Below are 16,548 nucleotides of genomic sequence, written 5' to 3'. Positions count from 1 at the left end.
TCAGATACAGCCTTAGTGAATGAAATCTACATCCTCATTCAGGCATGGATGGCAACCCACGGCCTCTGCCTGAATGGTGATAAAACCAACAGAGATCTTAATCCTTGGCTCAGCCAACAATCTAAAAAAAACGAAACGACAACTATAATGCCTTCAACATCGACGGCAATATAATTACAGTTGCCAAAGAAGTGAAGACTTTAGGCTTTTACCTGGATTCCACACTCTCCCTAAGAAAACAAGTAAACTCCTTGGCATCATCCACTGCCTACACCGGAAAACTCAAAGCATGTAGACCTTTCCTCTCACCAGCTAGCTGTATCATCCTAGCTAATGCCCTCATCCTTTCTAAATTGGACTACTGCAACGCACTTTATGCAGGAGTTAATAAATATATCACAAACAAACTACAAACTCTGCAAAACAATGCGCTTAGAACGGCCCTGAACCTCCCCACTAGAGAGCATATTTCCAACGCCAGAAGAACTCACAATCGGCTAAAAAAACACTGATCGGATCCTCCAAAAGAATGGACACTTTAACCTTTAAAATGCCTAAACAACGCAGCACAGCCATACCTGAAGGAGAGAATAACCAGAAAACCCTCTACACGCGCAACTCGAACAGTCAATTCCTACTGTCTCCAAGTCCCCAGATTCCGCCTACAAAAATCAGGTGGAAACAGCTTCCCAGTAAAAGCAGTTCAGCAATGGAATGCTTTACCAGTCGAGTTAAGAAGAGACCAATCTTATAATAGCTTTAGGCGCAACACCTGCAACTAGCTACATCACAAAGACCAATAACCTATAGCTACATATGCTCGCTCTCTACTCCCTCTGTCTCAGCCAGTAATTATGCACCAATGATTATTACCCATGCACAGGTACATACCTGTAATTATGCAAACTGTAAATCATTACTGTAACTACCCTTGTACATGTACATACTTGCAACTATGTGAACTGTAACTTTATTTGCACCTGTATATACTCACCTATGCAAATGTAACCAAGCCATAAGTAACCTTGTTATGTTGTGCGCCCAGCTACCTAAGGGTTTAGGGTGCCCTATAAATAATAGTAAATAATAAACAAACAAATAAACTCTTTATTAATGAATCTTTCCCAATATTTCCAGTCTGCGGCGGATGGCGGGGGGAATTCTCTACACAAATTCATTGTAAGAGTTGAAACGTATTAGAAATTCATTTTGGAACTCACCTTAACTTAAGTAGGAAATTCCATAGGAGCCAAGTCACTCGAGGAAATTGTCTTCGCCTTAGATTAATATTATCATTATTATGGCGTTTACTGAATGCAGACATGGCTTGGAGAAGCAATGGAGCCCTTTACAGAAGTGTACACCAATACAGATACATACCGGAGCGCTTTACAGATGTAGCAACAGAACAGATATACAGCGTAAGGTAAGATACAGAGGGGCACAGAGGAGGGGTACAGCTGTAGCGGGAGAGGAGAGGTAAGGGGCGGCTAGCGCGTCCAGTGACACGAAGGGCGACAGGATGGCCTAGGCGCCTTAGAGGGCAGTGCTACTTTATACATAGCTTACTCAACTCAAAACAGACATTTTGCTAGGGTGTCCGGACCACTACATCCCTGGTTTCACACTTATTAGCGATCATCAGTGCCGTATAGTCCGGACAGCCTTGTGGTTGGAGCATTTGGCCATGGTGGGTTTAAATAGGTAGGAGAAAAAAAAAGAATTCAAAATCGAAACACACCCGAGGTCCAGAATGTTCACTTAACACAAGGGAAATATTTGAAATACCCAAGCACTCCAGACCTTGCTAGGTTTGTAAAAAACTGCTTTATTTAGATAAAAAGTGCATCATGCCAACAGGCAAAAACAATGGTTTACCAATATAGGCAGACCAGATGGCTAACCCACTCACCCATCCGGGTGGAAACCGCCACACGATCCGCTCGTACCTCGAGCTTCCTCAGGCTAGTAAAATCCATAATTGGGATTCCCTCCATTTGTTTTAAAACAACTGGTTCGAGTGGAAAGCTCTGCCCAAAAAGTCCCGCGTGTCAGGTGATCGTGTGACACTCCGATGCATAATTGCATCTCTGTGAAAAATGGCCACCATCTTTGACAATCCAAATGTTACATAAAATCTGATGTAGATCATATTTAGTATCCACTAAATTGTGGGAAAACCCCCACCACGGGGAAAGAAGGGCTTCACCCGCCACTCTCTCTAGAATAGTCTCATATTCCCTGTACTCCTCTGCATCCACCCCCTGGGTCCCTTCTAAAACCAAACCCCCAGACCCAGACCTCTTGGCTTCATTTTTGTCTGGTCCTCTGTGTGAGATGGTAAGATTTCCCACGCATTTCTCTGCACTTTGTAATGTGATTTGAGTTGGTGTGGAGGAATGAATGGACTGTGGCGATAGGCAGACCTCTAAGTGGTGCCACAGGGATCAACATATTAATCTGCTTTACCAAGTTGCCCAATTTATTTGAATGTTTAAAGTTTGGTATTGCACATGTTCATCATCCAGTACTGGGCATACCCCACCCCATACAGCATCATATTACATGCAACACCATGTTAGTTGTTTATTTACTGAACCGTTGTGTAATAAATGGTACATGGGTAGTACCACCTGCAAGCTTACATTTCGTATCCTACACTACCTTAGGGCCATTAGAACACTTGACCCATCCTATCCTATGCTCAACATTTTCAGGACCCATGCATCCTCAGGGTGGTGACAGAAATTTGAAACTCATCAATTAAGAGAGCAAATTGATTCTGGGCTTCATGGTCCAGTAGATGAGGAACTTTACACCTTCAGTGGCTTGTGACCTAGAAATGAATAGGAATACTGTTTTCTGGTTGCATTTCTCATGCAGGTCTCTGCTGCTCATCTTTTTTCATTTGTATTTTCTTTATGGTTGGACTATAATGAAGTGTCTACATTTCCAAAAGACTGCTAGGATGAGTTGAGGGCCTCACTCTTGTTCTCCCCACTGTGGCATCACATCTTACAGCTGAACTGCACTGCTTTAAGAATGATTGACAGCTTTCTGTGCATTTCTTACATTTTGCATATGGGGCCACATGGGTCTTTTTACAACTGGTTATGTCTATTGGCCTGAGCACCAAGAGGCTGATAACATGTGCATCATTGTATGGCTTGGCAATGTTTGGGGGCAAGTTCGCACAATGCCCTTGCACTCTATGGCCAGGATGTGGGATATGTTTTTTGGCACATGTGTTACTGGCAGATGGGGAGCAGGTGCAAGTGGATCTGGGTCACCTGGCCTAAGCCCCGCCCACCTGGCGCCTCCCTTCATGCCTGCCGCTCTTTTTCACCACTTAGCTAGCCCCGCCCACCTGGCGCCTTCCTGCTTCCCGCTCTGTTTCCCTACTTAAGGAGCCCTCCAGCTTCTTTTCCTTTGCAGATGGGGAGCAGGTGCAAGTGGATCTAGGTCACCTGGCATAAGCCCCGCCCACCTGGTGCCTTCCTGCCTGCCGCTCTTTTTCACTACTTAGCAAGCCCCGCCCACCTGGTGCCGTCCTGCTTCCCGCTCTTTTTCACCACTTAGCAAGCCCCGCCCACCTGGTGCCGTCCTGCTTCCCGCTCTTTTTCACCACTTAGCAAGCCCCGCCCACCTGGTGCCTTCCTGCTTGCCGCTCTTTTTCACCACTTAGCAAGCCCCGCCCACCTGGTGCCTTCCTGCTTGCTGATCTTTTTTCACCACTTAGCAAGCCACACCCACCTGGTGCCTTCCTGCTTGCCGCTCTGTTTCCCTACTTAAGGAGCCCTCCAGCTTCTTTTCCTTTGCAGATGGGGAGCAGGTGCAAGTGGATCTACGTCACCTGGCATAAGCCCCGCCCACCTGGTGCCTTCCTGCTTGCCGCTCTGTTTCCCTACTTAAGGAGCCCTCCAGCTTCTTTTCCTTTGCAGATGGGGAGCAGGTGCAAGTGGATCTACGTCACCTGGCATAAGCCCCGCCCACCTGGTGCCTTCCTGCTTGCCGCTCTCTTTCCCTACTTAAGGAGCCCTCCAGCTTCTTTTCCTTTGCAGATGGGGAGCAGGTGCAAGTGGATCTAGGTCACCTGGCATAAGCCCCGCCCACCTGGTGCCTTCCTGCATGCTGCTCTTTTTCACCACTTAGAAAGCCCCGCCCACCTGGTGCGTTCCTTCACCATCACAGTCTTGTGGCCAATGCTGGATTTGCCTTTTATGGACTTCATTCTTTCACGGTGCCTCACTCTTTCTCAACTCTCATGCTGGACTTCCTTTGCATCTTGTACTCATGGTGGCCCTGAATCATGCTGTTCCCATCTTCATCTTGTATCCTGGCTTGCAACATTATGTGTTACTACTGACTTCTGCAATTGTATTCACTCTCCCCTCTTGCTTCTCCTCTCTTTTTGACTGCTAACTCTCTATTCTCCTTTCCCTTCTCCCTTTTCCTATTTCCTCCCCTTACTTTCTTGTATATCAGAATTTTCCCTGGACCTAGTATGATAGCAACCTCGTCTGTCTCATCCTCCCTCCCCTTACTGTTTTTTTTCCTCCCCCCTCCCCCTTCAGCACGATCTGAAATGTCGTCAGGCCTAGTATGATAGTCGCTTGTTTTGTTCCTCCCCTCCCTTTCTGCACCCCTCTCCCTCACCTTTTGTTTCTCTCCAGCTCTACCAGAAATGTCGTCAGGCCTAGTACGGTAGTCGCCTGTCTGTTTCCATTTCCTTCCCACTCTCCCCCTCCCTTCCTTATCTATGTCTTAGCTCTTGCACTATCTGAAATGTCGTCAGGCCGAGTACAATAGTTAATTTCACATCCTTTCTGTTCATGGCCTGTAAGAATGTGGTTGTATTTTCCCTTGTTCCCTCCCTTGCCTTGAAGCGCTTTGAAACACATTGTGTATAGGCGCTATATAAATAAACATATCATATCATGGTGCGTATTACTCATTGCCAGCCTGGCTCTGGTTATCATTGGTGGGAGACTATGCTGTTATTAGCTTTCATGTTATCTCATTGCCTTGGTTGATATGTCATTTTGCTTTTTTAACTGCACTTTATGGCACATCATGATCAGGCGAAGATTCACACTGTTGGACGGAGTGTCCTGATCCCCCAATAAGGGTCTTTGCTAACATAAAGCATTTGTAAGAAGTCACACTACCAGCTGCACCTCCTCAGAGGTATTCTTCCTTTCCTCTCCTTCCCCCAGAAGCTCACTGTCTCCAGAGCTCTGGTTCTCTCCAGGCTGGACTATTGCAACAGCCTCGTTCTAAATCTGCCTGCCTCTACTCTCCGCCCTCTCCAATTTATCCACAACAGGACTGTGAGACTTGTCCTTGGCCTCAGGCCCAGGGATTGTATCTCTCCAGGACTGAAATCTCTGCACTGGCTCCCAGTGGCTGCGAGGATTAAGTTCAAAACCATCTGCACTGTCCACAAGGCCTACTGGGGCCTGGGGGTATCAGGTAATAATATTGCCACATATATGGTCGCCGTAAATAATATCGCCGGGAAAATGTCGTGGCAATATTATTTGGGTGACCATATATATGGCGACAGGGGGCAAACAAATAAATTAAAAAAATAAAATAATTTGGGGGTTGTGGGGGTGTCCCCCGCATGTTCCATGCAATAATGTCACCACAAAAAAACGACCATTTTTCGGCAATATTTTTGTATGGCGATATTTTTGTGGCGACATTATTACATAGAACCGGCCTGGGGCCTCAATACCTTCAACTCTCTCCTTCCTAAATACCTTCCTTCTCGAGCTGTTCGCTCATCTGCCTCCAATTCCCTCAGGGTCAGTCGCTTCTCAAAGCAACGAGTTGATGGTAGATCTCTTTCTTTGGCTGGGGGCTCCTTCTGGAACAGCCTCCCTACCTCCCTGAAACTTGAGGAGAATCATCTTCGGTTCCGTAAGCACCTCAAAACCTTTCTCTTTGCGTCTGCTTTTTCGCCTCCTCTCCCTTGCTGATTTCCTGGCTGACACTGAAACTGCACTGCTTACTTGGCCACCCTCTGATCTCTGGCCCAGGTACACACCCCCACCAGTCGCACTGCTGCACTGCCTCCCTGGCAACCCATGTACTTGGTGACTGTTTTCTGTATCCCTACGGTCCCACTTCCAGCACTTGACAACAGATGTCTGCACTTACCCTCTCACTTGCCACCTGCTGGCCGTACTTTTACTTATGGTTTATTTATGGTCTTATCCCATGTACTGCACTGTCCTCTCCCCTTTCCCCCCGCACTTCTCCTCCTTCCCCTTGCCATGCACTTGCGTGATCTGAATGACACCTGGCCTAGTAGGATCGTGTCCGTCTTCCCTCTGTTCCCCCCTCCCTTGCCTTGTTGCGCCTTGAAACACTTGTGTATAGGCGCGTTATAAATGCCATATCATATCATATCATGGTCTAAAATGACCTCTCAAGCAAGTGTCAGAAGAGGCCCTCCTGCATCTCTTAAGAGCCATTTGTCTGGTCTTTAAGCACAGATGCCACTTCATTTCATACCTGTACTGGTGGCAGGCAGTCTGGGGCCCACCTGGGTGGGCGTCTCCTTTGAAGACTGTGGTCCTTTGGCAGGCACAGGAGGGAGCAGTTTTGCCTTTGGAAAGATGGCTGGTGGGACTTTGGCGCTCGATGGGGGCTCTGCTGAAGAATTCACCTGCTGGCTGGGAACATCATTTCGCTCAGACAGCAGCGAGGGTTTGCAGACCTCTTCAGCACCACTGCTCTTCCCCACCGCTACAGGGGGTGGAAGATGCTCCTCGTTTATGGTCTTCCCATTCCGTACTGAGACCAGCATGCCCTCCAGAGTCTGAGGAGGAAGGAGAAACAGATCAATCGACTGTATGATAATGGGCTCAAATGAAGCACTTCTAGCCCCACAAATCTCATGTAACACACACACAGAGACACAGTACAACAGGAATTGTGAGTTTAGAAGACGCAGGAGTCTGCAGAGGGCTACAAGCGTCGCCTAACGAAAGAGGTGAATTTGTTGGGGCTATATGGGAAGATGTATTGTGCTGCATGTCCCAGAGCTTCAGGCGTGTGGAACCCACTGGTACATTTTAAACACAACGGCTCATTGCGAGTGCTGTGACAATCATGTGAGGATCGTGCAATGATTTAGGCAGGGTATTGGAGAACTATGGAGGTGTGTGCCCTTACCTTCATGCCCCGCTCGTACCGACGAACCTTCGAACTCTCACCAGCTTGCTTTGCATTGGCAATTGCAGTCTTGTACATGTCAAGCCTTTCAGCCACCATGGACTCCGGACTGCCCGACGCTGCTGGAGCAGAGCTCAACTGGCAAATAGATATAGTTCTCAATTAACATTCAAAACATCTGAAGACAGGCATATGAAACAGCAGTTCAAAACAATACCCTTCATATGTAAAATATATATTTCAGGACGGTATGTTACATGAACATTCAAAAAGGTCCATTACCTCGACTCCAAAGTGCAATTATTAAGCAATAAGATGCTGGTGGGTGGGCCGTCCTGGCTGGTAGTAGCCAGGTACCAAAGTGAAGCAAGGGAACTTGGTATGGGCTTGGAGGTGCTGTTAAACAGCCGGTGCAACCTGGCCAGCAGGATCGTTTTGCCATTGGCTGAATGCAAATTACAGGGGGTCATACTGTACAGAGTAGCATCCTTCGTGTGGCCAGTCAGGACTCAACATGGGGAAAATGGCTGTTGGACCATAAAGAATAAGCAATAATACCAAGGGACTCTTTCCCGAGGCACATCTCTGGTCTTTTTGCTCTAATGCAGAGGCCATCCTCTGAGCCCAGTTATCTTAGACCAGACCATTACCTGCGGTTGGGACCAATGATATAACCCAACCACTTCATGGAGGAGTCAAGAATTTTGGGTCCACTTTAAAAATGAGGAGCTTGCACCTGTTATAGTCCTAACATCTGGGAACTCATTGGAAGTTTGCGATATGGCTTTCTTTGATCGGCAAGGGGCCAAGTCTCAGAGGATGGCTGGACTCGTCCTACTTCTTCGTGTGCGTCTTCTTCAAACTAAGACCTGCCCTTGTCCTGTAGGACAGCCCTATCCATCTAAACCCATATTCGGTAGGAGGCAACAGTGGTTGCCCGAGGGCAGCAAGAGGGTTTGTAAACCCACACGAGTTCTTTTTCTTTAGGGTATTGTGACAAATTGAGGGAATCCGTCCCCTCTCCCCAAGTGTGGGCGCCCTCCTGGGAGTCCAGGCAAGTGAGCCTGCTCTGCAACACCCGCTTAAGGGTCGAGGCAAGTGGGACTTCACCGGAAGAGACTCCCCCTTTGGAGACAAGGACTCCCATTCCTGTGAGGAACTCCCGGATGACCTGCAAGTCATGGCTTATAAAGGACTGATACAATATACCAAACTTATTAAACTCATGAAGGGAACATCAAGTTATATTTTGAATGTCAAGAAATTGAAGATATCCCTTTCAATTCAAGGAGGGCTAAAAAGAGATGCAAGACTAACCAGTGAGAGACAGGAGGCGGAGAGCCGCGAGGAGCAAAGATCGAAGAGACACAAGGAAAGCTCCCTCTGCGTAATGAAGCGGAAGAAGGCAGGGCTCTGGGAGAACGCAGAGCTGATGTGTAACAGAGCTGCTGCAGCGCGGAACCAGAAAAACACAGCAACCGGCGTGCAAGAGCGGAAGAAAGCCAAGCAAGGCAGAGGAGAAAGAGTGGTGGGCAGTATGCTAGTATAAAGGCACCAAGACCATCCTCGAGAGTAAGCAGGTGCCAGTCCGAGTCATGATCCCCGTGGCATCCCAAAGATGAGAACGGCATATCCAGGAAAGAGATGCTGTGGAGAGCAAGCTGTGGAGTGGCGACGAGAAGGAGAATCCAAGGACCTGCAGGTACCGCCGACGTTGCCACGGAACTCGGAAGGTAAAACAGGGAACGGGAATACCAGCAAACCAAGCAGGACTCTAATCGAAGCCCATCCCAGTACTAATGGGAAAACTATCGGAATTAATCAAGTGAAACGGACGGTTAAAATTAGATCAGAAGAAATACGAAAACCATTCAATTCATTAGAACTAGGCACAATGAAAGCTAAGTCGACCACTGGTTTTTCTAATAATAGAAACTGCCCTTACTGCATGAATAACCCAGACACTGCCCTTCATATTTTCTTCTGCCTCAAATTCACAAAAATAAGGGAAATCTCAGCTTGTCAATATGTGTGTGTTTGTGGCTTGGCGAAGCATGGTTTCTCATACAATTCCACACTGTTCGCATAGTTACCGTGTGGAACCCTCCGAACATTAGTGCCTACATTTGGACACCTGACCTATTTCCCCGGATTTCAACACCTTCACACATGAGCCGATTGCCTGAAATCAGCAAAACATCAATGTGGTCGCAGAAGGACCTGTCTTGACAGGATGAACAAAACTCACAGCACTGCTCAAGCAAAAATAGCACAATTTCATAGTCCTCAATTCGGTTTCACTTTTTAAAATTAATTAATGGAATTGACAATTATTTGCCAACTACGCAGTCTCTTCACAAAAATATTTCATTTTAAATGAGTCTTGCTCTCAAATCACAGCGCTCCCACCAGTAAGTTGTTGCTGCAGTTGATCTTCCCGTTACCTTCTTAAATCTTGTGCAAGAATCTGTTCAAAGGTAGGCCTCAATGGAGCCGACTAAAACCAGACTGTCCACGCTCGACAGATCTAATGAAAGGCAGTTGGAAAAAGTGTTCACCTCCAACCTGCACTAAACATTCCATTGTAGAATGTTAATCTGGCAAAGCAACATCTTGCCCTGGGTAACAGCCCAATCTTCCATTTTGAGAGCAGACAGCTACCGACCTCTGGCAGCATCTTCTTGTGCTCCTAACACCCTGCTACTGGCTGCACACAATTACGCATGGATGTTCTCATGGCCAGTCTAGTTCGTGTAGCCCGCCTCTCCAAATCCCTGACAATTCACACATGAGCCCGTGGCCTGAAATCGGCAAAACAGCAACAACACGAGGAACAAAACTCGTGGTCGCTCGAAAAGCATGTTTCAAAGCCCTAGGATGCATGGTTTCCGAGATATTCGCACCGCAATGCACCACAACAATCTGCACCACGCCAGGGTGAGACGACAGGTGGGGAGACAGCACAGAAGGTCCCAGTATGCAGCAGCACGCCAATAGCAACCTACAGGATCATTGATATTCAACAATATCATTGATATTCAACAATTGATGAGTGTTATCAAGTCGGTCTACTGTTTGCTAGTTTGGAATAAACACAAACGTGTAGACTGTAGTCCAGCATTAATGAACATGGTTATGGCAAAAAGATACTTGGGAACTTAATAGATACCTAGCAGTGTGTGTATATGTATATGGGATACATTACTCACCGTAATCGTATTTCTGATGCTTGTATCTGCTTAGATTCACATGCTGTGCATAGGCCGACATCTAGTGGAAGCTGCGGAGTATTACAGTTTGTTTTTCGAAAGTCGAAAATGGGCGTCGACACAGGCGTGCCAGTAATACTATCCCTAGTGTGACGTCCACTGTACCCAAGATCCCTCACGCGTGTAGGATCCTCAGATTGTATTTTTTCTGACATGAGGAAGCATGAGGAGTAGCGTGAGTACAGATAATCCAAGCAGATAAACAGAAAGGTAAGACTACAAGCAATCATGCGCCTTCTCTCGGAGGGGAGGAAGGGTGGGTCGCATGTGAATCTAAGCAGATACAAGCATCAGAAATACGATTACGGTGAGTAATGTATCCCTTCTGAGGCTTGTGGAATCTGCTTAGATCACATGCTGTGCATAGATTAGCGAGCAGTACCAGAAGAAGGAGGTGGGATGTGAGAAGGGTCATGAGCAAACAGGTGTCTTAGAACCGCTTGTCCCACTTGTGTATCTGTCTTGGAATGAGTGTCAATGCAGTAATGCTGAGTAAAAGTGTGAATAGAGCTCCAAGTAGCCGCTTTGCAAATGGTGTCGAGGGGAACATTTGCAATGAAAGCCAGAGTGGCACCAATGCCTCTAGTAGAGTGGGCCCTTGGCGTAAAAGGCAGAGTCTTTTCAGAAAGAGAGTAACACAGCTGTATACAGTTGATAATCCACTTCGAGATAGCGCCTTTAGAGACGCGATCCCCCTCTCTGCCTGTAGCTACGGAGACAAACAGTTGATCTGTTTTCCTTAGCGGTCTGGTCTTATTTACATAGTATAGGACCGCCCTACGCACATCTAGGGTGTGTAGTTTTACCTCAGCCGAGCTTTGTGGGTTTTTGAAGAAAGCCGGAAGCTCGATGGACTGGTTTACATGGAACTTGGATATGAATTTAGGTGAGAACCTAGGGTGTGTGCGTAAAACCAGTTTGTCCTTGTGGATAGTAAAGAAAGGATCTTGCACTGACAGAGCCTGAATCTCACTGACCCTTCTTATGGAGGTAATGGCTACTAAGAAGGCCGTTTTATAAGTCAGGTGTTTGAGACTACTTTTATGCATGGGTTCGAATGGGGGTCCCATGAGCTTAGCTAGCACCACGTTGAGGTCCCATCCTGGCGGTGGGTTCGAAATAGGAGGGTGAAGTCTCTTTACTCCTTCCATGAAGGCTTTAACCACTGGCACTTTCCACCACGAGACCTTGTTATGGGATGTGGTGTAAGCCGAGAGGGCTGCCAGGTGTACTTTCAGTGAGTTAAAAACCAACCCTGCATCCAGCAGGTGGAGCATGTATGTCACAACGTTGGAAGGAGTGCAATCAACCGGGTTGATTTGTTTATTCTGGCACCAGATAACGAATCTTTTCCACTTATCAAAGTAACAGTGCCTTGTATTTGGTTTCCTGGACTCCTTTAGAATGTCCATACACCTCTGTGGTAATTTGAGATGTCCAAACTCTATGACTTCAGGAGCCATGCTGCTAGGTTCATAGAGTTGGGTTCCTGATGCACTGTTTGACCCTGTTGCTGGGACAGTAGGTTGTACCAAGCTGGGAGTCTGATGGGTTCGCACACCGCCATCCTGCGTAGGTGTGGAAACCATGGTTGTCTCGCCCACATGGGAGCAACTAGGATGAGCGTCATTCATCCACAGGGCATTCCCTTGGGAGTCCGGTTGGGGGAACCTGGATGCAAATCCTGGGCATTGTTTGTTTTCGCTTGTGGCGAATAGGTCTATAGTGGGGAAACCCCACTGAGAGAAGAGATCTTCTACCACGTCTCTGTGAAGGACCCATTCGTGTTCTTCTGGGAGGGAGTCTCTGCTTAGAGCATCCGCTAGGGAATTGAGCTCCCCTGGAACATGTTGCGATGACAGGAAGATGTTCCGTCTGAGTGCCCATATCCAGATTTTCTGGGCAAGCTTGGACAGATTTGGTGAACGAGTCCCCCCTTGCTTGTTCAGATAGAACATGGCTGTCGTGCTGTCCGTCCTGATCTGCACCGACAAGTTCAGTAGATGGGGCTCGAACGCCTTTAGCGCTCGGAATACTGCCAGAAGCTCTAGCAGATTGATGTGGTTCTTGGCTACTGAGTGAGACCAGAGACCCTGAGCTGTGTGGTGGAGATGGTGAGCTCCCCACCCAGTCAGGCATGCATCTGTAGTTACCACGGCTTGTACTTCGGGATTGTAAAAGGGTTTCCCCTTTGCGAGATTCTCTCTTGTCCACCAGTGTAGGCTCTGTACGAGTGTTGGCGAAACGACCACTAGATCGTCCCAATGACCACTTGCCTGAGACCACTGTTTCGCCAACCATTCCTGCATGGGACGCATGCGCAGACGCGCGTGGGGGACCAGGTAAATGCATGACGCCATCATGCCCAGTAACCGCATAGCTTTGCGTACTGTTATCTGTTGACCTGACTGATAATGCGGAATTTGCAGAAGTATATTCCGAATTCTCTCTTCCGAAGGGAAGGTCAATCCTTTCTGAGTATCTAGGATAGCTCCTAGAAATTGTTTTGAGGTGCTTGGCACCAGACTTGACTTTTTCTCGTTGATAGAGAAGCCTAATTCGTGGAGGAGGTCGATAGTCCTCTGAATGTTTGACCTGCAAATTCCTGGGGTCTCCCCCGTTATGAGCCAGTCGTCCAGATAAGGGTACACCGGGATTGCTTCCCTGCGTAGGTGTGCAGCCGCCACCGCCAGTACCTTGGTGAATACCCTTGGTGCAGAAGCTATCCCGAAGGGCAGTACCTTGAATTGGTAGTGGCGACTGTCTACCTTGAAGCGTAAGTACTTTCTGTGCGCTGGGAGCATGGAAATATGAAAATAAGCATCTTTCATATCCAAGGTTGCCATGTAATCCCCCTTTTTTAGGAGGGGGATTACCTCTTGTAGCGTGGTCATACGGAATTTTTGGGGCTTGACATACTTGTTGGCAGGCCGCAAGTCTAATACTGGGCGCATTGTCAAATCTTTCTTTGGCACAAGGAAGTAAGTTGAATAGATACCCTTGTTTACCTGGTGTCCTGGGACGAGTTCTATCGCGTCCTTTTCTAGCAGAATGGCGATCTCCTCGAGAAGGATCCTTTGATGCTCTAGGGAGTGCACTCTTTGTCGTGGAGGATGGTTCCGGGGACGCTGCAGTAGTTCTATACAATATCCTGCGGATACTGTTGACAGCACCCATCTGTCTGAGGTGATCCCTTCCCAAGCCTGGGTGAAGGTGGAAATGCGTCCCCCTACTGGGGTTGCGTGGCAAGGGACCCTGAACTGAGCGTCACTGTTTTGGTGGAGGCGTGCCACCTCCCTTGTTGGGGCTGCCTCTGCCTCTTCCACGACCTCTCTTGTTACCCCTGCCGTAACTCTGGGTAGACTGCTGGTTGTTATTCCATTGTGTACCCTGTCCCTGGGCATAGTTGCCTCTTTGTGAATTTTGTCCGCGTGGGCGACGAAAATTACTGTTCCCCCTCTGGTTAGGGGGTTTGTTGGTAAGCTGGCCAAGGGATTTGAGAGTCTCATATTCATCTTTGGCATTTTTAAGTGCGTCTTCGACCGCTTTCCCAAACAATAGGTCGGGTTCCACTGGCTTGTCTATTAAAGAAGCCTGGGTTTCTGTCTTGAATCCCGACTGCCGTAACCACGCATGTCTTTTGATAACAGTACCTTCTGCTATCAATCTCCCTGCGTTGTCAGCGGCGTCGAAAGTTGCTTTTAAAATGCAACCAGACACGGCTCTCCCTTCTGCCGAGATCCGAGCCAGCTGGCCCTTTAATGGTTCTGGAGCAGAGGCAATGAGCGCCGCGACCTCTTCCCATTGATGGCAATTGTAACTAGCCAACAGGGTGGTGGAATTCGCAATCCTTGCTTGGTAGGCGGACGTTGAGGCTACCTTCCTGCCAAACCCGTAAAGTTTTTTGCTCTCCTTGTCGGGAGGAGCTTCTGATGAAGATAAGGGCGTGCCAGCCCTTTTTCTAGTGTTGGTAACCACTAGGGAATCTGGTTTAAGATGTCCCCTTATATACAGAGGGTCAGACTGGGCTGCCCGGAAAATCTTTTCAATTCTGGGGTTGACAGCTCTGGTGAGGTTCGGATTCACCAGGGAAGGATCTATTCTTCGTTGGATGGATTTGAGGATAGGGATGGTCTGAGCGACTGGTCTTCTCTCTCCTACAAACTCCTCCGCGAAGTCCCTTTCCTCCTGTACACCGTGGGTGTCGATGTGGAAGTGTTCCGCTGCTCGGGCGAGAACCTCGTTAAGGAGGGGCTGGTTATCAACTGGAGAGTCAGTAACTGGGGCTTCGCTTTGTACTGGGGAATCTACTCTGTAAATTTCCTGCTCATCTTCTCCCTCCTCCAAGTCCTCATCCTCCGCATAGTAATCTGTCCCGGTTTGTTCTTCCATCATGTCCAACTCCTGGTCCTCTCTAGGGAAAACTTGTCCCTGGTAACTGGGGAGTGGAGTAGAATATGAAGTGGAGTAAGGCTGAACCTCGAAGGGTTCAGGTCTTTCGACCCGGGGCTTTTTACTTAGCGGGATGGGATCGGAGGAGCCTGAGGGTGTGGCCCCTTGAGGGTTATATGAAAGAAAGTGTTCTGGGTTCTTATCATAAAAATCAGCTAAGGAAGACATCCTAGACATAACCCTGTCTATGTCTTCACTGGACCATTCCCTGGAACAGGGTATTACTTTAGCAGGTGATTTATTTTCAAGGGTAGACTTGTGTTTGCTTGTCTGCTTAGGCTTTACAGGGGTGGAAGGCTGTGCTTTCCGCTGTTTCCCCCCTTCTCCGTGCGTGGAAAAATGTTTTCCCTGTCCCTTGGGGGCCCCAGAGACTTTCGACGCCTGGCGTCGAGGGTCTGGAAAGGTATCTGTGTGCTTCGGGCGTGGGGCCTCACTGGTGTTAACCGCGGTCTCGGTATCTTGGAGCGCGGCCTGGGGGTGGAAGTCGTCTTCGTCTCCCGACGATCGAACTTCCGTTAGTGTGTGTAGCGAGGCACTCTTGGCAAGAGTGGATGATTGCCTTGCGTCGTGAGGCGATCTCGATCGAGAGCGCCCAGAGGACACCGAGTCGGACCGTTCTTTTTGTGCCTCTTTCCGGGAAGTCGACGTCGTCGAGGTCCGGTTGGTCTTAGTGTGTTTAGTGTGTGTTAGGTGTGTAGCGCTTGCGTCGCCGGGGGTCTTCCCCATAGCCGCCTTGCCGGACGACCTTCCGAGGTCGGGGACCTGCGCTCGTCGGCTGTCTTTCGACGCCGTAATGCCCTCGCCGTCCGAAAGTACGGCGTCGCTGCCATCGCTGAAGGCGCCCTCCGCTGCCATGGCCTCCTGCCTGGCGTGGTGGGCCCAACGCTTTGTCGAACGGTCCTTAAGTGTCTTAGGTTTAAACCTACTACACGCTCTGCAGTTCGCTTCGGGGTGATCCCTCGGCAAGCAGAGATTGCACGTGGCGTGCCTGTCGACCCAAGGGTATTTGCGATTGCACTTGGGGCAGAATTGAAAAGGGGTACCCTCCATACGCACCTTAAGGCAGCGGGCTGCTAAGTGTAGGAATATATATAAATGTAACTATATATCAAGAGTGAAGAGTATGTACCACCCCCCACTCTCCCTACTTGTAAGGGCCGAGGCCAGCGGCCTACTAGGCCCGGGCCGAGGCCAGCGGCCTACCGAGGCCCAGATCCGTCGTGCAGCAGTCGACGGTCGATGACTTCTCCAGCCGTCGTCGAGGTTGAGGGTCGACGTTGGGGTGGGGAAGGGAATGAATAAGAATTAAAATTATAATAACAGCAAAAGTATGGCTAAGGCCAGGGAACTCCGCAAGATGCTTCCGACCAGTATGGCGGAAAAAAACAATCTGAGGATCCTACACGCGTGAGGGATCTTGGGTACAGTGGACGTCACACTAGGGATAGTATTACTGGCACGCCTGTGTCGACGCCCATTTTCGACTTTCGAAAAACAAACTGTAATACTCCGCAGCTTCCACTAGATGTCGGCCTATGCACAGCATGTGATCTAAGCAGATTCCACAAGCCTCAGAAATATATATATGATACATTACTCACCGTAATCGTATTTCTGATGCTTGTATCTGCTTAGATTCACA

At 48.5% G+C, this 16,548-nt stretch overlaps 1 protein-coding gene across 3 annotated transcripts in view; it reads right to left on the bottom strand.

The window, feature by feature from the left end:
* CC2D1A (coiled-coil and C2 domain containing 1A) overlaps positions 1 to 16,548 on the bottom strand; it is a 988,624-nt gene that overhangs the window by 882,304 nt on the left and 89,772 nt on the right. For all 3 annotated transcript variants that reach the window (XM_069604374.1, XM_069604377.1, XM_069604375.1), the window contains 2 exons: positions 7,186 to 7,323; positions 6,523 to 6,829 (listed from right to left, as the gene is read on the bottom strand). In XM_069604374.1, the coding sequence (XP_069460475.1) occupies positions 6,523 to 6,829; positions 7,186 to 7,323 (445 nt within the window). The remainder of the gene's footprint in view (positions 1 to 6,522; positions 6,830 to 7,185; positions 7,324 to 16,548) is intronic.

Source organism: Ambystoma mexicanum, chromosome 3q, assembly GCF_040938575.1.
Source record: "Ambystoma mexicanum isolate Mex_15411 chromosome 3q, UKY_AmexF1_1, whole genome shotgun sequence".
In the NCBI taxonomy this organism is placed as follows: Eukaryota; Metazoa; Chordata; class Amphibia; order Caudata; family Ambystomatidae; genus Ambystoma; species Ambystoma mexicanum.
Note: the sequence above shows the minus strand (reverse complement) of the source record. Positions and strands in the feature narration are given on the sequence as shown.